Consider the following 24,160-nt stretch of genomic DNA (forward strand, 5'->3'; position numbering starts at 1 on the left):
ACATGCGGTCACATGGGTTTGAGTATTTGCTATAAAGGGGCAGCGAGAGACGCAAGTCGCATTTGGTATTTATTATAATGAGGGCGTTTATTTTTGCACTGGTCTTTGTCCTTGTGGGTAAGTTTATATTGCCTCAATCTTCAGGCCATGGAGAGGGTGCAGAGTAGATTTGCTAGAATGATAGCCAGGATGAGGAACTTCAGTTATGTGGAGAGACTGGAGAAGTTGGGATTGTTCTCCTTAGAGCTGAGGAGGTTAAAGGGAGATTTAATAGAGGTGCTTTGATAGAGTAAGTAAGGAGAAGCTGCTTCTACTGGCAGGAGGGTCAATAACCAGAGAACGCAGATTTAATATAATTGGCAAAAGAACCAGGCGGAAGATGAGACGAATTATTTTTTACGCAGCGAGTTGTTATGATCTGGAAAGCACTGCCTGAAAGGGTGGTGGAAGCAGATTCAATAGTAACTTTCAAAAGGTAATTGGATAAGTACTTGGAAAAGGAAACATTTGCAGGGTTATGGGGAAAGAGCGGGGGAGAGTGGGACTAATTGGATCGCTCTTTCAAAGAGCCGGCACAGGCACGATGGACCGAATGGCTTCCTTTTGCGTTGTAAGATTCTATGATCATATTCAGTTCAACTACTTATGCGAATTGTTCGAGCAAAAAAAAAAGCAATATTTTAAAAGTATTTCATGAATGGAACACTCTTTCTGACTTTTCTTCATTGTTTTTTCCCCTCAGGGAGCCAACAATTGCACCATGGTAAGGATTTTTTTCTTCTGGATTTCAAGTGGCTTAAGAATGCCATTTTTTTTTAACCACTGACCCTGTACATGCTTAAACTATTACTAACTCCCTTTACTTGTAGAGCCTGTTTTCCGTCAAAGGAAGTCGTACATTTACCAGTATGAAGGCGTCATTCTGACCGGCCTTCCAGAAGATGGCTTGGCTAAGGGAGGTCTTAAGATAACCAGCAAAGTGCAAATTACTTCAATGGGGCAGAAGAACCACCTCCTTAAGGTAAGTATCATTTAAGTTACGGAATCGTAGTCAGCTAGCATAATTTAAATTGTACCAAAATTCGGTGGGTAGGTTTTCCAATTGCGCCCTCCCATGGAAAATCGCGGGTTGCACAAGCCTGGTCCCCCTACATTCGCTCCCGAGCTGAGAGCTCCCATTTGCCCTGAGTTGATCAATTGAATGCAGAAAATGCTGGAAACTTAAAAAGCCATCCTCTGAGAAAAAGAGTAAACAGATTAACATTTCGGTTAGCAAAGCTTTGGCAGAATTGTTCAAAAACAAAACATGGGATTGGGGAGAACAGGTAACATTACGAATCAAAGTTTCTAATTTAGTAACGTTCCTTCAGTCGGTCCCATAACGGGGTGGAGGGGGAGAGGTGGAGGCTGGGAGAAGGGGCCTGTCTATCCACCTTCCTCCTTTTCAATTCTGATTTTTTATCCTCAAAGACCTTTTTCACTTTTCAAACGCTGACAGGCCTGCAGTGCCTTCTCAGAAATTTCTGTTCTTACTTCAGATTTCCAGCACGTACAGTTTTTTTATTATTATTATATTTTATTTTATTATATCTCGGTTATTTAAATATTGCCCAGCGGTGGCCATCGCTAACGATTGGCTATTTTATAACGAGTTGGCAAATTGTGCCGAAACGGGGGTGAGATTTTTAATTTGCCCTTCGGGTGTCAAGTTTGTGATTGGCATTGGCCGCCCATTATAGAAAAGGCCCGATTTTCATTCCCTTGATTTCAATGTCAATGAAAACAGGGTGGTTTCTATAACGGGCGGTCGATTTGCAACGCCAGCTTTACACCTAAGCGGCAAGTTTAAAATCTACCTCTGTAATGCCATGTGTGGCCATTTCCCCGACTGCTAGATTTTAATTGCCAGTGACGTCATGCTTCACCTTGATAAATATGTACAAATGTGCTTTTAATGGTCGCGGGGAGGGGGAGTTGAAGATCACGTGGGGGGGGGAGTCAAACATCACCGGGGTGGGGGGGGGGGCAGTGTGGAGTCGGACATGGTAGGGGGAGAAGGGCAGGGGGTCGGACGATCACGGGGGGTCGGATCGCGGGAGGTAAACATGGAAGCTTGGTGGGCCGGGGGGGGGGAAGCACTCCTCCTCCTCCTCCTGCCTGACAAGCAGTGCTGTAAAGTCACTTACCTGATGGATCCAGACCTCCTCGGGTTTCCCGCGACCCGGGGAACCTGGCCTGCAGGTGTTAAAAATAAAACTTTACTTACAATGGAGGCACGCAGCCTCCTTGAAATATTTTAGTGAACGACCCACCGCCTGAGAGCGGATTGGTCGCCCTCGTCCCGACCCGCCTCCGTTAAAACCGGAAGTGGGCAGGTTAGAGGTGGGTTGCCCGTTTTTAACCCCCCACAAGCCCTGGGGTGTTAAAATCACCACCTATGCCTCTATTTATAAAGCCAAAGATCCGCATGCTTTTTTAACAGCCTTATCAGCTGTGCATTTTAATCCCTGCTTCCACTCCTCCCACAAGTAAAAAATGGACTTGTTGCACAGAATGCACTAAGGCTCTGCTCTATTACAAACTGGGGCTTAATTCAGTTATCATAAAACCACTTTTACTTTGCTCTTAACAATAATCAACATTTCTTCAAGTTAGTAGACCAGACAAAGGCACCAGCAACCTTAATATCTAATGATGCAGTTATACTGCCAAGTACACAAAAGTGACAATATAATTCCAGAGTGCAGTGATGTCAGACCCTCAGTGAGGCCACCTCACACCCCTTATGTTTAGCACTGCCTTGAATATAACTCCAGAGCAGTGTAAAGAGCTCAGACGGACCTCGTGAGCACTTCCATAAGTGTACTGGGGTAAAAATTTGATATGACCCATTTTCGGGCAAATAAACTGATGGTTCGACAGAAATTGCACCTTCTTGTTAGCTATGGCTCAGTTGGTAGCACTCTCACCTCTGAGTTAGAAGATTGTGAGGTTCACGTCCCACTCCATCTGGCTGATGCTCTAGTGCAGTCCAGTTCAGATGAGACCTTAAATCGGAGGTCCCGTCTGCCCTCTCGGATGGGTGTAAAAGATCTAATGGCACAATCTTGAGAAGAGCAGTAGAATTTTCCCCGGTGTCCCTCACCGACATCTAAAACCTGGTCATTATCACATTGCTAGCTCGTGGCAAAGAGGCAGCTCGTGGGCGTTACCAGGATCCAATTCGCGCTGCTTCCCTCATCGGCAGCTGTTCCCAAATAAGTCCCGGGTGGTGGAGGGGCTTGGGGGCTAGTGTAGGCCAGCAGCAGCCTACATTAGTGCTGTGGAACTGGGAGGGACACTCTTACTCTTCCTGGCTCCACATTACAGTAAATTTTTCCTGTTTGTTGGTTAGGCTGTCACAAACGATTTGGAAATCCTGGCAGAGCAGGCCCGGCGCCCAATTTCTCGAAGGAGTCCTTAACAAGCGTTAGGCCCCTCATTAACATATGCAAGGGGCTTAATGGCTGTTTAAGGCGGCTGCCCCGGGATGCCTGAATATCGTCCGAGGCCAATACGACGTTGGACATATTTCAGGCATCCATGGGGCACGGGACATGGCCCCTCAAATTTGCTCCTTTTTGCCCCTCCCCCATTCCCCTCCCCCCCCCCCCCCCCGCAGTTTCCACGTGAAAAACAGGCACAACAAGGATTAATTTCTCCCCCGCTGAGTCTTTTTTAATGTTTCGTGCAAAACTCTCTCCTGGCAGCAAGAGTTCAATTTGCAGTCAGACGAACACAACAGTGGTCTTGTTGGCTGCAAATCGCAGTCCAAGATCTCCGGTGTCAGACTGCTAGCACAGTACAACTACTGCCTAAAAGTATGAATAAAACTCAGTGTTACATACAATCGTTTCTTCACATGCACTGGCGTACATTTTATAATTATTAAGCAGTGACCGAGTGGTAATTCGTACAAGCGTAGATCAACGCTCTCCAAAAGCACTTAACGTTTCTTTCTTTTGAAAAACATTATTGTTCTTTGCTCTTCCTCCCTCAAGATTATCTCACCTCAAATTCAAGAGTACAGCGGGATTTGGCCAGACGATCAATTTATTCCAGCTCGGAAGCTGACTCGGAAGCTGAGCGTGCAACTCAGCAAACCTATAAGGTTTGAATACAGCAATGGCCGGGTTGGAAACATTTACGCCCCTCCAGACCTGTCCGAGAATATCCTCAACATCTACAGAGGCATTCTGGACATCCTGCAGATCAGTATTAAAAAGACGCAGAATATCTATGAGTTGCAAGAGGTACATCATTTTTTTTTATTATTATACCCATTCACGGGATGTGGGAGTCGCTGGCACATTTATTGCCCATCCCTAGTTGTTCTTGAGAAGGTGGTGGTGAGCCTTCTTCTTGAACCACTGCAGTCCGTGTGCTGATGGTGCTCGCACAGTGCTGTTAGGTAGGGAGTTCCAGGATTTTGACCCAGCGACGATGAAGGAACGGCTGATATATTTCCAAGTCGGGATGGTGTGTGACTTGAAGGGGAACTTGGAGGTGGTGGTGTTCCCACTCACCTGCTGCCCTTGTCCTTCTAGGTGGTGGAGGTCGTGAGTTTGAGAGTCCGTAACATGACAAGAGTGTTGGCGATATTTTTTCCATGTTGTACTGTGCACTGATCAAGTCTGTTGTTTTGCCTAGAATGGGGTGGAAGGCATCTGTCACGCAAGCTACGTAATTCAGGAAGATAAGAAGGCCGGACGCATCACTGTCACAAAATCCAAGGATCTGAACCGCTGTCAGGAGAAAATCTCAGTGACCAAGGGTGCTGCTTATACTCAGTCATGTGAAATCTGCCAACTGGTAAATGCAAAAATTATACTTTGTGTGGACGCTTAGTCAAGAAAAAAAATAATGAATAGCAGAGAAATCAGATGAACGCTTAACACATTTAAATGACCCTCCACGCCTACCTTTTCAGTGGAGATAGTAGCCTTCCATTAAAAGAGGGGGCAGAGAAAGGTCAAACAAACATGTTTTTTTTATTCGTTCATGGGTTCATTCGTTCATGCACCATTTGTATGCTAATATCACGCATCATATCTGGGTTAAAGTGAATGTATAAGCATTAAACACTGCTCTCATATGTGGAGAGGCTTTGCTAACATTTATTTCATGCTCACTGTACATTCACTTTATTTTTCCTTTACGCTCAAGATTAACGATGGAATTAATTGAAGTGCTTCCTATACAGTTTCTTACAGAGGTAATTTTGACCTTGTGCGATAGTGCAAACCGGGTGATAGCAAATCGGCAGCCCTCAAAATTGCAATCAAGCTCGTTGAAATCAATGGAAATACATTTTACACTATCGCACAAAGTCAAAATTGCCCCCCATGTGTGTTCACTGCTGTGAATGCAGTTTTCTTTTTCACTCAAAGGTTTCACTATAAAATTCTAATTAATCTAGAGTCATTAAGACTGTGGACAGTAGGGGTTCAATGGATGTGGGACGTATGGGTTTCCAGGAGACATTTGATAAGGTTTGGCACACGAGATTGCAAGCGAAAATTAAGACTAATGGAACCAGAGGCAATCTTTTGCAATCTGGCTTTGGAGAGAGTTCAGCAGGGATTCACCAGAATGGAAGGAGTGAGCTATGATGGGAGATTGGATAAACTCGGGTTACGTGCCCCGGAAATGAGGAGGATAAGGGGTGATCTGATCAAAGTGTTCAAATATTAAAGGGAATTGACAGGGCTGACAGGGAATTACTCTTCTCCATATTAGGCAAATCCCAACCGGAGTCAGGATCTTAGAATTTGAGCGAAGCCAGTTAAATGCAAATCCGGGAGAAACGTGTTCACACAAAGACTTGAAGGGAAAGTATTAACGGATATGGAGAAAAAAAAGCAAGGAATTGGAAGGAAATGGATCAAGCTGCCTTGACAAACAAAACAACAGGCTTTTAATTAGCCAAATGGTCAAACTCCTGTTCTTAAGTATTTAGGTTCCTAACTGGACCAGTACATCATGAATTCTTGAGGGAATAGCAGTGATGTTGAAACTGCACAGAAATTCCTCATTCCAGTTGGTGAGAGGTATTAGAGACTATGGGGCAAATTTTAATCTTCACTGCACAGGTGGTAATCGATTTTAGAACCTGACCGATTTTAATTCCATCAACTTCAATGAATTGAAAATCGGCCGGGTTCTATAACAGGCCATCGATCCGCTTGGCCAGATTGCCACCAGACGAAAATTTATCAAAATCAGCCAGAGGCTTATGTGGAGGGAAAGAAACTTAAGACAAGGCCACTATAATTAAAATCAAAGTCAAACAGTTCCTGTTCTCTTCTTACGTAGAAAGGCAAGAACCTGCGGAGTGTTTCCACTTACACTTACGCTATGAAAAGTACAGAAGACGGGGCTGAGATTTCCGAAGTCATAAGCCAGGAAACACATCAGTTCACCCCGTTTAATGAACTTGATGGTGCTGCCAGTACGGAATCAAGGTAAACGTAAAAGAATATTTCCTATTGCAGGATGTGCAAGTTTCTCCATAAAGCTGTGTTCCAAACCTTGTAAGTGTATAACCTGTTCCTTCCGTGCAGATTATTTATTTATTGCCAATTTTCTTCCCTCTTTGTTTCCTGAAGGCATTAGCTCCTTATTGGGGAACTGGCCATCGGACATCCTCTGGTACCTAGTCCAAGTAACTATTCTTCATTCATGAAGCCAGACAATGGATTTTGGTAGGCTATCAGTCCTCACAACTAGAACTGACCCTACCTTCACCCAACATCGCCATGATTCACACTCTTTCCATGCCATTGGGTTGCGTGTCATTCTGTGGCAGTTTGTTAATAGAGAATGACCAGAACCCCTTACCTCTCCCTAATCTGAGCTCAATTTCAGCCCCCTCCTTTGCAACTCTCGCTGAGATCAGCGAAGAAGTTTAATAAATTATAAATTATTGGTTAGGCTTCAGCTGGAGTATTGTGTCCAATTCTGGGCACCACACTTTAGAAAGGATGTCAAGGCCTTGGTGTTAATTATATGATTTATATCAATGAGTGTTAATTGTATTCAGGTGGTGGGTCTCAACTGGGGACCCTCATATCTTTTTTGATAGGAGAGCTTATCTAGGGTGTGGTGTGTGTGTAAGGGGAATCTCTGTGAATAAAGTCTTGGAAACAACTGAAGACCAGGCTCTGGTATTCGATCCTTCACCACATGCTGTATAACTCTATGACTCTATAATATGGGATTAGAGTAGACAGGGCTGATGGCCGGCGCGGACACGATGGGCCGAAGGGCCTCTATCCGTGCTGTATAACTCTAACTCTATGACATGGCTATCCAACTTTAACACTTGGAGGGGGTGCAGAGGAGATCTATTTGAATGATACAAGGGATGAGGGACTTGTGTGGAGAGACTAGAGAAGCTGGGATTGTTCTCCTTAGAGCAGAGAAGGTTAAGAGGAGATTTAAGAAAGGTGTTCAAAATTATGAGGTGTTTTGATAGAGTAAATAAGGATTCGGATCCTACACATTGTGTTAAACAGCTAAGCAATTGGAAGAATCGTCGATGAATTTGTGTGTACTTTTGCAGTTTTGGATGTAAATATCAATTATTGGGGTTCATTTTGACTTTGGGAAATGGTGTAAAGCGGGCGATATCGATTCAGCTGCCCGTTATACATCTCTCCTGATTTTCATTTCCACTGAAGTCCAAGTGGAGCCACCCAGCGCCCTGCTCACCCCCCCCCCCCCAGACCAGCATCTTCCTCCTGGGGTCTTCAGCAAGGGAGGATGCTGCAGATGTGACCCCACATTGCCCAAGGCCTGCTTGAGCAGGCCCTCCTCCTCCTTACACAATGAACTTTGGCAGGATCAGTGGTGCAGTTCGACAGTGGGCTCATTCCCAGCATTTACTCCAAGTTGAACTCTTACCCGGAGTTTCAGGCCAAGGTCTCTCGATAGTATAAATCATTTACCAGGGAGGACCCGTCCACCATGGCGGATGATGAGATTCGCTCGTCTCAGAAGACAGCTGTCCACACAGTAAGTCCAGTGCTTCTCTAAATTATTTGAATTCTGCGTAATAACTTGTCTTTGGTTTTGGAAACAGGCAGCACCTTTTCTTGTTGGAATTAATAAATCAGTCGTCATCCATGCCAACTGAGCCCATGGAGAAGCGGGGGACTCTGAGATATCAGTTTTCCAATGAACTATTGCAGATGCCAATGCACTTAGTCAAGACCTCACTTAATGATACTCAGGTACATCTGATTGTGATGCTTGCATAAATGTATGAAATTTGTACTTTTATCACCGGTGGGCTGAAATCGCATTGTGTGACATTCATATTTAAACACGCATTCACCTCACGCATAATTGTAGATTGCTATCGTTCTTTTTGAATTATCCTATTGAAAATTCTATTGCATTCCAAGACTCTGCTGCCCATTTCCTAACTCGTGCCAAGTCCCATTAACCCATAACCCCTGTGCTCGCTGACCTACATTAGCTCCTGGTCCAGCAATACCTCGATTTTAAAATTCTCATCCTTGTTTTCAAATCCCTCCATGACCTCACTCCTCCCTATCTCTGTAACCTCCCCCAGCCCTACAACCCTCCAAGATCTCTGCGCTCCTCCAATCCTGACCTCTTGTGCATCCCCGATTTTAATCGCTCCACCATTGGCGGATGTGAGTGACCTATTAAATGGTTCGGTCTTTAATCAAAAAGGCTCTGAGCTGGTTTGTTTCAAAGTATAATAGGTTTTTTTAAGAAGCTGTAATAAATAGTAAAGATGTTAAAATATAAGAATACAATTAAACATACTAATAAGATGTTGGATACAACCTGGCAAAATTCATCACCATACAAGGTTTCGAGGTGCACTTTTCGAAGGTCCTTGATATTACTTGAGTGTGTCCAGCCTCGGTATAAGAACATTCTAACAAATATGATTTACTTCTCAGTATGTACACATTTATTAACACAAACAGTTCTACAGGGTCGTGTGCAAACTCGGGCCCTTCCATCAATCATCCTCTCTGTCTCATGGAGCTGCCATCCATTTTACTCCCTTTACACTCCAGATGACACACAATATCTGACATCACCCCCCTCCCCCCCCGCCCCCCCCATGATTAGTTTTCTCCAACTTATCAAGGGCACTATGTTTGCCCAAAGCATGCTGTATTCTTACTAAACTATGGCCAACTCCCTTTACCCATATTATGCACATGGGGTAAGGATGACACAGGATGTTCATTACTCAAGGATGCCTCATTTACACAAGGTGACCAAAAGCCTCTGATGCTAACATACAGGGAACAGAAAACCTTGTTCACAGGAAAAGCCTGTATAATGCTTTTCCTAACAAGGTTAGCAATATTATATGGAAAGCTTTTAAAATGCTTCTCTTACAGTGGCCGTGCCTTCAGCTGCCTAGGCCCTAAGCTCTGGAATTCCCTCCCTAAACCTCTCCGCCGCTCTACTTCTCTCTCCTCTCTTAAGACCCACTTTAATAACCTCCTTCGACCAAGCTTTTAGTCGCCTGTCCTAATATCTCCTTATGTGGCTCGGTGTCAAATTTTGTTTGATGATCACTCCTGTGAAGCGCCTTGGGACATTTTACTATGTTAAAGTGGCTAAATAAAATGCAAGTTGCTGTTGTTGTTGTTGAATTAATAGAATTGTGAAAAAGTATAGAAAGAGTTGCATTGACAATTAAAGATAGAACAGTTGTACATTACATGTTGGATGTCTTATATATACTGTCTAGTTATTAGCTTATGGAGACACTTAAAATTGTCCTCATTATTAATGACCGTTCAGTGTTTCTACTCTGTATTTTCAAAGATATCGGATGTATCAAAACTAACCCTGGGTTAGCAATTAAACCATAGAGTGATTAAACTAATAGATATTTTGATACAGAAGCAGGCTATTCAGTCCATAAAGATAAGAACCCCATCAGAGCTGTGTACTCTAATTCTGTTTATCTGCTCTTTCTCTATCCTTTTAACACATCAAGTTACATTGAGTTACATCAAAACTACAGCTCAGGAACAGGCCATTCGGCCCAACTGGTCAATGCCGGCGTTTATGCTCCACACAAGCCTCCTCCCTCCCTACTTCATCTAACGCTATCAGGATATCCTCCTATTCCTTTCTCCCTCATGTGTTTATCTCGCTTCCTCTTAAATGCATCTATGCTATTTGCCTCAACTACTCCTTGTGATAGCGCATTCCACATTCTTACCACTCTTTCGGTAAAGAAGTTTCTCCTGAATTCCCTATTGGATTTATTTTATATTTAGCGACTATTTTATATTTATGACCTCTAGCTTTGGAGTCCCCAACAAGTGGAAACATTTCCTCTATGTCTACCCTATCAAGTCATCCCTCAGCCTTCTCTTTTCTGGAGAAAAGAGTCCCAGCCTTTTCAGCCTTTCCTGATAAGGATATCCTCTCAGCTCTGGTATCATCCTTGTGAATCTTTTTTGTACCTTCTCCAATGCCTCTATATCCTTTCTATAATATGGAGATCAGAACTGTGCACAGTATTCCAAGTGTGGTCTAACCAAGGTTCTATACAAGTTTAACATAACTTCTCTGCTTTTCAATTCTATCCCTCTAGAAATGAACTCTAGTGCTTGATTTACCTTTTTTATTGTCTTATTAGCCTGCATCGCTACTTTTAGTGATTTGTGTATCTGTACCCCGAGATCCCTTTTGCTCCTCTATCCCATTTAGACTCTTATTATCCAAGCAGCATGTGGCTTCCTTATTTTCTACTAAAATGCACCACCTCACACTTATCTTTATTGAAATCCATTTGCCAATTACACACCCATTTTGCAAGTTTATTAATGTCCTTTTGCATTTTGACGCATTCTTCCTTCGTATTAACCACACCCCCCAATTTGGTGTTGTCCGCAAATTTTGAAATTGTACTTCCGAATCCCGAGTCCAAATCATTAATGTGAATTGAGATTACCTTGCATCATTAAATGTTTATCAAATGTCCCCAAGTTCAATTGACTTGACTTCAATAGTTCCTTGTGGTAATGGATTCCATAAGCGAATAAGCTTTGCATTTTAAAAAATATTCTACCCTCCCCATTTATGGTCCTAGTACTAATCCTGAATTTATTTCCTTTGTTAGTGATTTATTTATTGAATGTAAATAATATATTTTATACTAATCTTCATAATGGATGAGCAAAAAGACTGAAACTAATTGGCAACCCCTTTATATAGATGGTAACAACAGCTTGTATTGATACAGCGACTTTAATGTAGACAAAGGGGCTGGACAGCATGCCTATTGATAGATTATTCCAGTTTGATAGATTGAGGAGGACCAGTGGTCATGCGTGTTAAACTTCGCAAAAGTAGAGAGTAGTGAGCCTCTGGAACGGGTTGCCGGGTGGTGCGGTGGGTGCTGACTCTCTGCACACCTCCAGGAGAGAGCTGGGCCACTTCTTAATTGGGGCAGGAATTGCATCATTTAGAAGGTAAATGGTTTTACAGATTACACTTGATCCATGTGATCTCCTGGGCTGGTTTTGATCGCCTGAGACGGTCAGGGAGGAATTTTCCAGAGCATTTTTTTCTTTATTGGCCCAGGGATTTTCTCTTTTTTTGCATTTCCCAGGAGATTACATTGCTGCAGGGGTAGGGGGAGGGGTTAAGTGTCTAGTCAGAGTGCAGGCAGGATGATGGACCAGCTGGTCTTTCCCAGCCCGTCATTTTCGTATGTTCGTGTGTTCACTTCGTAGTGGCATAAGGAAGATAGAACTGAACATAAGAACATCAGAAATAGGACAAGGAGGAGGCCATATGGCCCCTCGAGCCTGCTCCGCCATTCAATAAGATAATGTCTGATCTTCAACCTCAACTCCACTTTCCCACCCGATCCCCATATCCCTTGAATCCCTTAGAGTCCAAAAATCTATCTATCTCAGCCTTGAATATACTCAACGACTCAGCTTTCATAGCCCTCTGCGGTAGAGAATTCCAAAGATTCACAACCCTCTGAATAAAGAAATTCCTCCTCATCTCAGTCTTGAATGGCCGACCCCTTATCTTCAGACTATGCCCCCAGTTCTAGACTCTCCAGCCATGGGAAAGAGCCTCTCAGCATCTAACCTGTCAAGCCCCTTAAGAATCTTATATGTTTCAATGAGATCACCTCTCATTCTTCTAAACTCCAGAAAATGTCGTCCCATTTTAATCAATCTCTCATCATGGGACAATCCTCTCATCCTAGGAATCAATCTAGTGAACCTTTGTTGCACTGCCTCTAAGGCAAGTATATCCTTCCTTAGGTAAGTGATTTATTTATTGAATGTAAATAATATACTCCAGGTGTGGTCTTACCAAAGCCCTGTACAATTGTAGCAAGACTTCCTTATTCTTGTACTCCAACCCCCTTGCAATAAATGTCAACATGCCATTTGCCTTCCTAATTGCTTGCTGTACCTGCATGCTAACTTTCTATGTTTCTTGTACGATTTCTCTGAACACCAACATTTAATAGTTTCTCACCATTTAAAAAGTGTTCTGCTTTCCAATTCTTCCTACCAAAGTGAATAACCTCACATTTCCTCACATTATACTCCATCTGCCACCTTCTCGCCCACTCACTTAACCTGTCTATATCCCTTTGCAGACTCTTTGGGCTCAATTTTAAAACAGAAGTCTGGGTGCGTTAGGGGCTGGAGGGGGGGCAAAACAAAATCGGCATCTTCTGGAGCGGGCAGGAACCCCGACTCCAACACGCTATAGAACACGATCCAGAGTCATCTTGAAATGTGCATGAATGTAATTAATTATTCTGGCAAGCGATTTCAACGCTGCCTCAGTGTGTGTTTCCCATGCTGTGTGAAGCACGTCATGGTGAAGGAGTCGAGTTTCAGCCAGCAGCCATTTGGACACTTAAATGCCTGTTTGACAGATGGGGATAAAAGGTGAGTTATTGCAGCAGGGCACTCTGTTCTCTCAGACAAACATTTGGCTGGGAGATCTTTGTGTTTAGACTGAAAATTCTTGGTTTCCACTCAGAATTGTTCTGTTTACACATATTTACCAACTTTTCGGACCCCCTCAAACTGACACCATCGGGATTGGGGGCACAATGGCTGCACTCACCACTACATCCGAGGACGAGCAACATCACCATCCTCGCCAGGCACGGTGTGCACTTCCGCCACGTGGAGCTCCACAACACAGTGCTGCGCCACAGGCACCTGCACAAGAGCACGGAGGGCAACAACAGAGGGAGCGACATCGCAGGAGGCACTACCCTCGTCAGAGGGTCTGCAGAACGAGGCTCAGCTTCCTGGACCTCTCTGAGGAGCAGTGTACACAGAGGCTGAGAGTGAGTCGCCAGATGGTCGCAGACATCTGCAGCCTCCTCCTTGCTGAGCTGCTCCCGGCTGGGCCTGGCGGCATCTCATTACCCGTCGCAGTTAAAGTCAACACTGCCCTCAACTTCTTCGCCTCCGGATCATTCCAGGGGTCTCTCTCGTCTGCACACAAGTGCATAAGGCAGGTCACCGATGGTTTGTTTCACAGGGCCTTGCAATATGTTAACTTCCCCATGGACGATCTCAGCCAGACGGGATTCCACTCTGTGGCTGGCTTCCCACAGGTGCAGGGTGCAATTGATTGCACCCATATAGCAATCCGAGCACCTCCACACGAGCCAGGACTGTTCATCAACAGAAAGGGGTATCACTCCATCAAAGCTCAGCTCGTTTGTGACCACAGCAAAAGATTTCTTCATTTGTGCGCCAGATTCCCTGGCAACTGCCACGATTCGTTCATTCTGAGGGAATCCAACATCCCGGGCCTCTTCCACGCGCCGAACACCCTTAAGGGCTGACTCCTCGGGAACGCACGGCTCATGACACCTCTGAGGAACCTCATCAGCGAGCAACAGCATCGATACGACAGCCACATCACCACCAGGTCTAAAACTGAACATGCGATAGGGTTGCTGAAGATGCAATTTAGGTGCCTCGATCATTCTGGGGGAGCGCTTCAATACGCACCAGACAAAGTGGGTCGCTTTATAGTAGTGAGTTGTGTCCTGCACATCATGGCGCAACAGAGAGGGGTGCAGGTTGAGGAGGCGTCATTCCCATCCACATTGAGGAACAACACGACCAGGAAGGGAAGGAGGAGGAGGAGGAAGACTAATCCATGGGCAGAGCAGCCGCTCACCTGGCTGCTCGTGAGGCCAGGGAATTACTCATATGTGAACGGTTCTCGTAAGATCAGAAAGTGAGAAGAGTCCAGTCCTCACACCACCTGGAAAGACCAGCGCTAACACCAGCCACCACCTTCCCACCACCCCCCCCGGCCCCCGCACAAAACAGTCCTGCAACTACACATTCACCCACTATAAAGTCACCCACTGGATGGCATCAAGTGTTGCCATTCATGGTCAAGCACATGAAAGGGCCCTATCACAAAAGGCAGTCGAGAATGGGCAAGACGTGACAGTAGTGGTGAGAATGATAACATTTAATGTGACTTTAACAGAAACCAAATATGAATAAAAAACCTGACAGTCTGTCAGACACCCTTGTGCACACCCTTTGTGATCACAAATCCTTAGCCTTTCTCTTCCTACCACTTCTACGTGGTGCATCTCCTGTGGCTGCAGCAGAGGTAGTGGCAGGTTGCTCATGTCCATGGCCGGACTGCTTAGATGCTTTCGGTCTACGCCCTCTCGGCTTTGGAGCCCGTGAAGGCCCCTCCAAAGACTGCTCCAGCTGCACCTGTGCAGGGGCTGACTCAGCCACCTGGAGAGGGGGCACCATTGCAGATACTGGTTGAGAGGGGGACAACAGGTGAGACATGGGAGCACTTTGAGTGGCGTCCCCACTTCCATGTCCCCTTTCGCCATCATCCCTCTCCTGGGCCAGGCCCACATCACTCCTACCACCCTGCTGGACAACAGTTTGGAAGACATGTGTGATGCCTTGTAAGGCCACTCCTAAAGTATCTGTCAGCCTGTTTAAGGCGGCAGAATGGTGTTCACCTTATGGTGTTCACCTTGAGTCCGAACGGCTGTTGTCAGGGCCTGAATGGACTCATTTGTGAGCTGTGCTTGAAGCTCAATGGAGGCTAGCCTTCTCTCCATCGCAGACATTTCCACACTTACCTGTGACACTATCTCAGACATTTCAGCAGTTACGTGCGACATTATCTCAGACAGTTCCTCACGCCCCTGTGTCACTATCTGAGATTCCCTCGCGTACCTGGGCCACCATTCCAATAATGCAGAAGTTGGACTCCTCCATCCTCTGTGCTATTGTGGAGAGTGTGTGTGGCACCTGTTCCAGTACCTCGCAAATGTGCTGCTGTCGCTCGGTCATTCTCCTTTTAAAGGATGGCCCCTGGGGTTCAGCATCTGCGTCCAGCTGAGCAGAGCCTGGAGAGGAGTGCGCCCACCGACGCGGACTCTCCACAGCTGCCCCTGCCGCCGGTGTCTGTTCGTGCTCACTTGTGTGTGGTGACTCACCAGGTGCCTGGAGGTCCTCTGAGGAATCGCCCTCTGCCGTCACTGCGGTCATTGAAGGGCCTGTGAGAGAACAGAAGGCGATATTAAACATCATCACAGATGTGCCATGTTGCGATGAGCATACTGAGGTTTTCAACATGGCAAGCATTAACATCAATTCATGTTGTGTGTGATGAATGTTAAAGTTGTGTCAACAGACGTTTGTGGGGTGCCAGTCTCAGTGTCTCCGGCGGACAGACACTCGAGCTGATCTCCAGAGCCTCCTCCTCCGCCTCTGTTAGGATCTCTGTTTGTGGAGGCCCCCCTTCCAGTCCTCGCCCTCTCGCGTGCATTTTGCGCTCTCTTCTATAAAAGGGAGAAAGTTCAGACGTGTGAGTGAGTGATGGCGAAGTGGCCAACCGATGAATGCATTGCTTTGGGTGAGGCTGACCGTGAAAGAGATGCATCAGAGACATCACATTGGATCAGGATTGGGGTGAGTGGTAGTGGTGGGGTCACAAATGGGGAGGTGAGGAAGTGCTCAGCAAGTGAAGGTAAGTTGAGGATGAGCCTTCAGTGGGTGTGAGGCGTGATGTGATGGAGTAGTCTTGGCAGTGCAGAATGAGTTAGGGGAGAGGGGCACGGTGAAGTGCAACACAGAATGTAGAATCAATAAGTGTACTCACTTTTGCTGACCTAGTTAGGTCATTGGAATGCTTCCTGCACTAGACCCAGGTGCGGGATATGTTGCTGCTGCTGGTGGCCTCAAGCCAAGCCTTCTTGGTGGCAGAGGCAGGGCACTTTCTCCTGTCGGCCGGGTAAAATAGTTCCTTCCTCCTCCTCACCCCGACCCGTAGCAGCTGAAGTGAGGCATCGTTGAATCTTGGAGCAGCCGTGCCCCTCTGCTGCTCCATTGATTCTTCAATGGATTTTGCTGGAGCAAAGGCCAAGGAGCAATGGCCCTTTAAATCTAGACGCTGCAGCTGACAGCCTGTCGTGCGGGTGCGCAGTCCGCCCACTGCGCAGCTTTCGGACGGCAAACCCAGAAACAAGATTAATGGCCACCAATTAAGCCGCGATCGCATGGGGAAAGGTAAGTTTTAATTAGTGGGGTTTGTCGCGAGCCCATTGACCCCTCCCGCAGCCCTTTTAAAAATGAGCCTTTTGTGTCCTCTCACAGCTTACTTTCCCACCTACCTTTGTATCGTCAGCAAACTTGGATACATTGCACTCGGTCCCTTTGTCTAAGTCACTAATATAGATTGTAAATAGCTGAGGCCCAAGCACTGATCCTTGCAGCACCCCACTGGTTACAGCCTGCCAACATGAAAATGACCCGCTTATCCCTATTCTCTGTTTTCTGTCTGTAAACCAATCTTCTACCCATGCTAATATATTATCCCCAACCCCATGAGCCGTTATTTTGCATAACATCCTTTGGTGTGGCACCTTATGGAAATGCCTTTTGGAAATTCAATATACTACATTCACTGGTTCCTCTTTATCTACTCTGCTAGTTACATCCTCTAAGAACTCTAATAAATTTGTTAAACACGATTTCCCTTTCATAAAACCATGCTGACTCTGCCTCATCATATTATGGTTTTCTAAGTGCCCTGTTACCACTTCCTTAATAATGGATTCCAGCATTTTCCCGACGACTGATGTCAGGCTAATTGGCCTGTAGATCCCTGTTTTCTCTCTCTCTCTCTCTCTCTTTCCTTTCTTGAATAGCGGTGTTACATTTGCTACCTTCCAATCCGCTGGGACCACTCTAGAATCTAGGGAATTTTGGAAGATCACAACCAATGCATCCACTATCTATGCAGCCATCTCTTTTAGAACCCTAGGATTTAGGCCATTAGGTCCAGGGAATTTGACTTTTAATCTATTGGTATTAATTGCTTTAAATTCCTCACTCTCATTAGCCCCTTGGTTCCCCATTCTTTCCGGTATGCTTTTTGTGTCTTCTACTGTGAAGACAGATACAAAATATTTGTTTAACATCTCTGCCATTTCCTTATTCTCCATTATAATTTCTCTTGTCTCAGCCTCTAAGGGACCAACGTTTATTTTTGCTACTTTCTACCTTTTTACATACTTGTAGAATCTCTTACAATCTGTTTTCATATTTCTTGCTAGTTTACTCTAATATTCTATTTTCTCCCTTTTTATCAATGTTTTGGTCATCCTAAAACTTTATATCAATGTCTTGGGTTCGAAAACTTTCCCAATCCTCAGTCGTACTATTCTTCTTCGCAACATTATAGTCCTCTTCTTTTAATCTAATACTATCCTTAACTTCTTTAGTTAGCCACAGATGGATCACTTTTCCGTGGAGTTTTCATTTCTCAATGGAATGTATATTTGTTGAGAATTTTGAAATATTTCTTTAAGTGTTTGCCATTGCTTATCTACCATTATGCCTTTTAATCTAATTTCCCAACCTACCTTAGCCAACTCGCTCCTCATACCTATGTAATTGGCTTTATTTAAGTTTAAGACTCTAATTTCGGACTTAAGTATGTCACTTTCAAACTCAATGTGAAATTCTATCATATTATGATCACTCTTCCCCAGATGTTCTTTTACCGTGAGATTACTAATTAACCCTGTCTTATTACACAATACAAGATCTAAAATAGCCTATTCCCTGGTTGGTTCCATGACGTATTGTTCTAGGAAACTGTCTCTAATGCATTCCATGAACTCGTCTTCCAGGCTATCTTTGCCAATTTGATTTGTCCAGTCTATATGAAGATTAAATTCCCCTACGATTATTGCATTATCTTTGTTACAAGATCTTATTATTTTTTGACTAATATCCTGCCCAGCAATATAACTACTATTAGGGGGCCTATAAATTACTCCCACCAGTGTTTTCTGCCTCTTGTTATTTCTTATTTCCACCCATACTGATTCTACTTCCTGATCCTCTGAGCCAAGATCCTTTCTCACCACTGTCCTTATATCATCCTTTATTATCAAGGCTACCCCCCTCTTTTCCACTCTGCCTGTCTTTCTGAAATGTCAAGTATCCTGGAATATTTAGTTCCCAACCTTGGTCCCCTTGCAACCACGTCTCTGTAATGGTTATTAGATCAAACCCATTTATCTCTATTTATGCCATTAATTCTTCTATCTTGTCATGAATGCTTCGTGCATTCAGATAACGAGCCTTTAATTTTAACTTTTTACAATTATTCCCTGCCTTGACCTTATTCATTGATGCACTGTTTGCTTTAAGCTCTGTCCCTTCCTGCCACACTCTGCTTATCTTTACCCAAACACTACACTGCTCTGTTGCCTTGTCTTTTTTCGTTAGATTTCTAAATTTCCCCTCACCTGACCCTTTCTCCTTTTTAGTGTAAAGCCCTATCTACAGCCCTAGTTAGTCGATTCGCCAGGACACTGGCCCCAGCTCGGTTTAAGTGGAGTCCGTCCCATCGGAATAGCTCCCTCTTTCCCCAGTACTGGTGTCAGTGCCCCATGAATCGAAACCCCTTCCTCCCACACCACACTTTGAGCCACGCATTTTTAACTCTGATCTGTTTGACCCTGTGCCTCGTTCTCCCAGCTTTTAATTTAACCCACTGCCCTAACTTAGAGAGCAAACAAAGCTGTAATACTCACCAACCAGTCACCTACCTGCTGTCCTGTGACATCACTTTTTTATCAATCCAACCGAATATATAATATATTATATATAATATATAATATATACTGCCTCCATTCCCCGCTCTTTATTTACCTGCTCCGCTCCAATCCCCAATCAGATCCGTTCCTGCCTCCACTGCTTCCAGTGTAACTGAAATGTATTTATAAAGACTGATGAAGTGATTTAGTTGTTAAATAAGGAGACTGTTAGGGCATATTTACACTACAACTGTAGCACTGGTGTGTAGCGGTCTCAATCTGGGTTCAGGGCTCAATCTGACACTGGAGCGAAGTGGCTTGAGTCTTCCGAGAGAAGGCATCTCATCCACTTCAATCTGGAAAATCAGGTCAGACCTTTACACATCAGTCTGACTCCTGATAATCCAAAGTCGTCTCATGCACACAAAAAAAATTGAATTATCTAATAATCTGAACGAAGCGCCATCATTATCACAGCAAAGTGGGGAGTACAGTGCTCAAAAAACTTGGATTATCAGATCATTTGAACTAGGTGACTTTGGCCGGAGATTTCCACAGAGCTTTGCTGCTGTCACTTCACTGGAAGTGTGGCATAAACTTAGTGTTCACACCGTACACTAGTGTACACGTTGCATATCTGGCAAAGTGAGATCAGCTTCGAGGAAATTACCGACCTTTGAACTGTGCACAAACTTAGCGTTGGTGCAATGCCGAAACAGCGTTGTCTGAATGCTAATCCTGTGGGAAACCTGCGCCCCTTTTCACTTCTGTGGAACACATTAGGAAACTGATAACGAAGGAAGTTCGTTACTTCTGCAGGATTTTTGGCTTCACGCATTCAAGTAGAGTCAACAGTCCACCCAGATCATTCCGCCATCCCAGTTGCATCCGTAATTTTATTTTCATTCTTGGCATATAGGCAACACTGCCAAGGCCCATTGCCCATCCTTAGCTGCCCTGAGAAGGGAAGGTGGCGATGGGCTTTCTTCTTGAAGCGCTGCAGTTCGTATGGTGATTCTTCGTGGAGCTTTGATACAACGGAGTAGCTCACTGGGCCATTTCAGAGTGCAGTTCAGAGTCAACCACTTTGGGGTGGGACAGGAGTCACACATGGGCCCAGCTGGGTAAGAACAGCAGGATCCTTTCCCTAAAGAAAACTAGTTGGGTTTTTACAACAATCCGACAGCTTCATGGTAACTTTTTTTTTACTAATACCAGATTTTATTTTTATATTTTTTTTAAGCTGGGATTTGAACTCACATTGTCTGTATTATTAACACAGGCCTCTAGATTATTAGGCCAGTACCATAACCACTGTACTACCAAACCCTGGCTGTTCTACCTTCTGAAACACCATCTTCAGGCAGTTCTCGACTGGATGATTTCCTTCCACAATTCAGGGCTAACGAGGAATAGAAAAATAAGAATGCTGATGAAGACCGGACCTTCACAGCTCAAGCTGGCAGTGATGTTGATGAAACAAAGTTTGCTGATGATACAAAGCTAGGTGGGAAAGTAAGCTGTGAGGAGGACACAGAGTCTGCAAAGGGATATAGACAGGTTAAGTGGGGTTTTTTATTCACTCATGGGATGTGGGCACCGCTGGCAAGGCCAGCAATTATTGCCAATCCCTAATTGCCCTTGAGAAGGTGGTGGTGAGCCACCTTCTTGAACCGCTGCAGTCCATGTGGTCAAGTTACTCACAAAGTGCTGTTGGATAGGGAGTTCCAGGATTTTGACCCAACAACGATGAAGGAACGGCGATATATTTCCAAGTCAGGATGGTGTGTGACTTGGAGGGGAACGTGCAGGTGTTGTTTCCATGTGCCTGCTGCCCATCATAGAATCATAGAAAGTTACGGCACAGAAGGAGGCCATTCGGCCCACCGTGACCACGTCGGCCCAAAAACAGCTATCCAGCTTAATCCCACTTTCCAGCACTTGGTCCGTAGTCCTGTAGCTTACAGCACTTCAGGTGCACATCCAAGTACTTTTTTAAATGAGCTGAGGGTTTCTGCCTCTACGACCCTTTCAGGCAGTGAGTTCCAGACCCCCACCACCCTTTGCATGAAAAAATTTCTGCTCAGCTCCCTCTAATTCTTCTAGCAGTTACTTTAAATCTATGCCCCCTGTTCACTGACCCTTCTGCTAAGGGAAATAGGTCTTCCATATCCACTCTATCGAGTACTGTCATAATTTTATATACCTCAGTTAAATCTCCCCTCAGCCTCCTTTGTTCCAAAGAAAACAACTCCAGCCTATCCAATCTTTTCTCATAGCTAAAATTCTCCAGCCCTGGCAACATTCTCGTCAATCTCCTCTGTACCCTCTCTAGTGCAATCACACCTTTCCTGTAATGTGGTGACTAGAACTGTACGCAGTACTCATGTTGTGGCCTAACCAATGTTTTACACAATTCTAGTATAACCTCCCTGCTGTTATATTCTATGCCTCAGCTAATAAAGGAAAGTATCCCGTATGCCTTTTCAACACCTTATCTACCTGTCCTGCTACCTTCAGGGATCAGTGGACATGGACTACAAGGTCCCTTTGTTCCTCTACACCTCTCAGTATCCTCCCATTTAATGTGTACTCCTTTGCCTTGTTTACCCTCCCCAAATGTATTACCTCACACTTCTCTGGATTGAATTCCAATTGCCACTTTTCTGTCCACCTGACCAGTCCATTGATATCTTCCTGCAGTCTACAGCTTTCCTCCTCACTATCAACCGCATGGCCAATTTTTATATCATCTGCAAACTTCTTGATCAAGCCCCCCCACATTCAAGTCCAAATCATTAATATATTCCACAAAAAGCAAGGGACCTAGTACTGAGCCCTGCGGGACCCCACTGGAAACAGCCTTCGAGTCTCAAAAACACCCGTCGACCATTACCCCTTGCTTCCTGCCACTGAGCCAATTCTGGATCCAACTTGCCACTTTCGATTGGATCCCATGGCTTTTACTTTTCTGACCAGTCTGCCATGTGGGACCTTATCTTACCCTGTATGCTTCATGTCATCCAGGAGGATCCAGATTTGGCAGTCCCACCCTTTTTCTTTGTGGGAACATGTTTACTCTGAACCCCTTGAATGCCTGACGCCTGACACTGATTTACCTTCAAGTAGCTGTTTCCAGTTCACTTTTGCTAAATCACTTCTCAGCTTAGTAAAATTGGCCTTTCCCCAATTTAGAACTTTTACTCCTGTTCTCTCTCTGTCCTTTTCTATAACAATGCTAAATCTAACTGAATTATGATCACTACCACCAAAGTGCTCTCCCACTCTTACTCCTTCCACCTGCCCAGCTTCATTCCCTAAAACTAAACCCAGAACTGCCCCCCCTCTTGTTGGGCTTGCTACGTGCTGGCTAAAAAAGTTCTCCTGAATGAAATTTAAGAATCCTGCGTCCTCGATACCTTTTGCACTGATTGTATCCCAGTTAATATTAGGGTAGTTGAAATCCCCTACTATTACTGCCCTATTGTTTTTGCGCGTCTTAGAAATTTGCCGACATATTTGCTCTTCAATCTCCCTCTGACTGTTTGGGGGTCTATAGTACACTCCCAGCAGTGTGACTGCCCCTTTTTTGTTCTTTAGCTCAGCCCATTTGGCCTCATTTGATGATCCTTCTAACATATCATCCCTCCTCACAGCTGTAATTGTTTCTTTTACCAATATTGCCACCCCCTCTCCTTTTTTATCCACCTCTCTATCTCATCTGAAAACCCTGTAACCAGGAACGTTGAGCTGCCATTCCTGCCCCTCTTTAAGCCATGTTTCTGTAATAGCTAAGATATCGTACTTCCACGTGTCTGTCTGTGCCCTTAGCTCATCTGCCTTATTCACTATACTCCTTGCATTGAGTTATATACCATTAAGCACTGCCAAACTCCTTTGTTGTCTAGTTTCTAACCTTTGTTTCCTCTGCCTTCCAAACTCACTTACTAATTTTCTGCCTTCCATTTCCAGCTCTGCTTCTCTCCCTTCTGGATCTACGCTCAGGTTCCCATTCCCCTGCCAATCTAGTTTAAACCCTCCCCAATAGCACTAGCAAACCTACCCGCGAGGATATTGGTCCAGGCCCTGTTAGGTGCAAACCATACGGCTTGTACAGATCCCACCTCCCCCAGAACCAGTTCCAATGCCCCAGGAATCTAAAGCCCTCCCTCCTGCACCAACTCTTCAGCCACGCATTCATCTGCTCTATCCTCCTATTTCAATACTCGCTAGCGTGTGGCACCAGGAGTAATCCGGAGATTAATATATTTTAGGTCCTGCTTACTAATCTCTTTCTTAACTCCTTAAAATCTGCCTGCAAATTTGTCCTTCCAGGTGGTAGAGGTCGCAGGTTTGGCACTTTTTGTCGAAGAAGCCTTGGCGAGTTGCTGCAGTGCATCGTGTAGATGGTACACACTGCAGCCACAGTGCGCTGGTGGTGGAGGGAGTGAATGTTTAATGTGGTGGATGGGATGCCAATCAAGCGGGCTGCTTTGTGCTGGATGGTGTTGAGCTCCTTGAGTGTTGTTGGTGCTGCACTCATTCAGGCAAGTGGAGAGAATTCCATCACACTCCTGACTTGTGCCTTGTAGATGGTGGAAAGGCTTTGGGGAGTCAGGAGGTGAGTGACTCATCGTAGAATACCCAGCCTCTGACCTGCTCTTGTAGCCACAGTATTTATGTGGCTGATGCAGTTAAGTTTCTGGTCAATGGTGACCCCCAGGATTTGATGATGGGGGATTCAGTGATGGTAATACCGTTGAATGTCAAGGGGAGGTGGTTAGACTCTCTCTTGTTGGAGGTAGTCATTGCCTGGCATTTGTCTGGCAAGAATGTTATTTGCCCCTTATAAGCCCAAGCCTGGATTTTGTCCAGGCCTTGCTGCATGCGGGCACGGACTGCTTCATTATCTGAGGGGTTGCGAATGGAACTGAACACTGTGCAATCATCAGCGAACATCCCCATTTCTGACCTCATGATGGAGCGAAGGTCATTGATGAA

The 24,160-nt window shown here is 44.9% G+C and overlaps 1 protein-coding gene across 1 annotated transcript in view; it reads left to right on the plus strand.

Annotated features, from left to right (window-relative positions):
• Nucleotides 1–946: 946 nt before the first annotated feature.
• vtg3 (vitellogenin 3, phosvitinless) overlaps nt 947–24,160 on the plus strand; it is a 102,343-nt gene continuing 79,129 nt past the window's right edge. The window contains exons 1-5 of the mRNA XM_067989845.1: nt 947–1,021; nt 4,041–4,292; nt 4,690–4,851; nt 6,355–6,503; nt 8,123–8,273. Of these exons, the coding sequence (XP_067845946.1) occupies nt 995–1,021; nt 4,041–4,292; nt 4,690–4,851; nt 6,355–6,503; nt 8,123–8,273 (741 nt within the window). The 5' untranslated portion in view covers nt 947–994. The remainder of the gene's footprint in view (nt 1,022–4,040; nt 4,293–4,689; nt 4,852–6,354; nt 6,504–8,122; nt 8,274–24,160) is intronic.

This window comes from Heptranchias perlo, chromosome 9 (assembly GCF_035084215.1).
Source record: "Heptranchias perlo isolate sHepPer1 chromosome 9, sHepPer1.hap1, whole genome shotgun sequence".
Lineage (NCBI taxonomy): Eukaryota > Metazoa > Chordata > Chondrichthyes > Hexanchiformes > Hexanchidae > Heptranchias > Heptranchias perlo.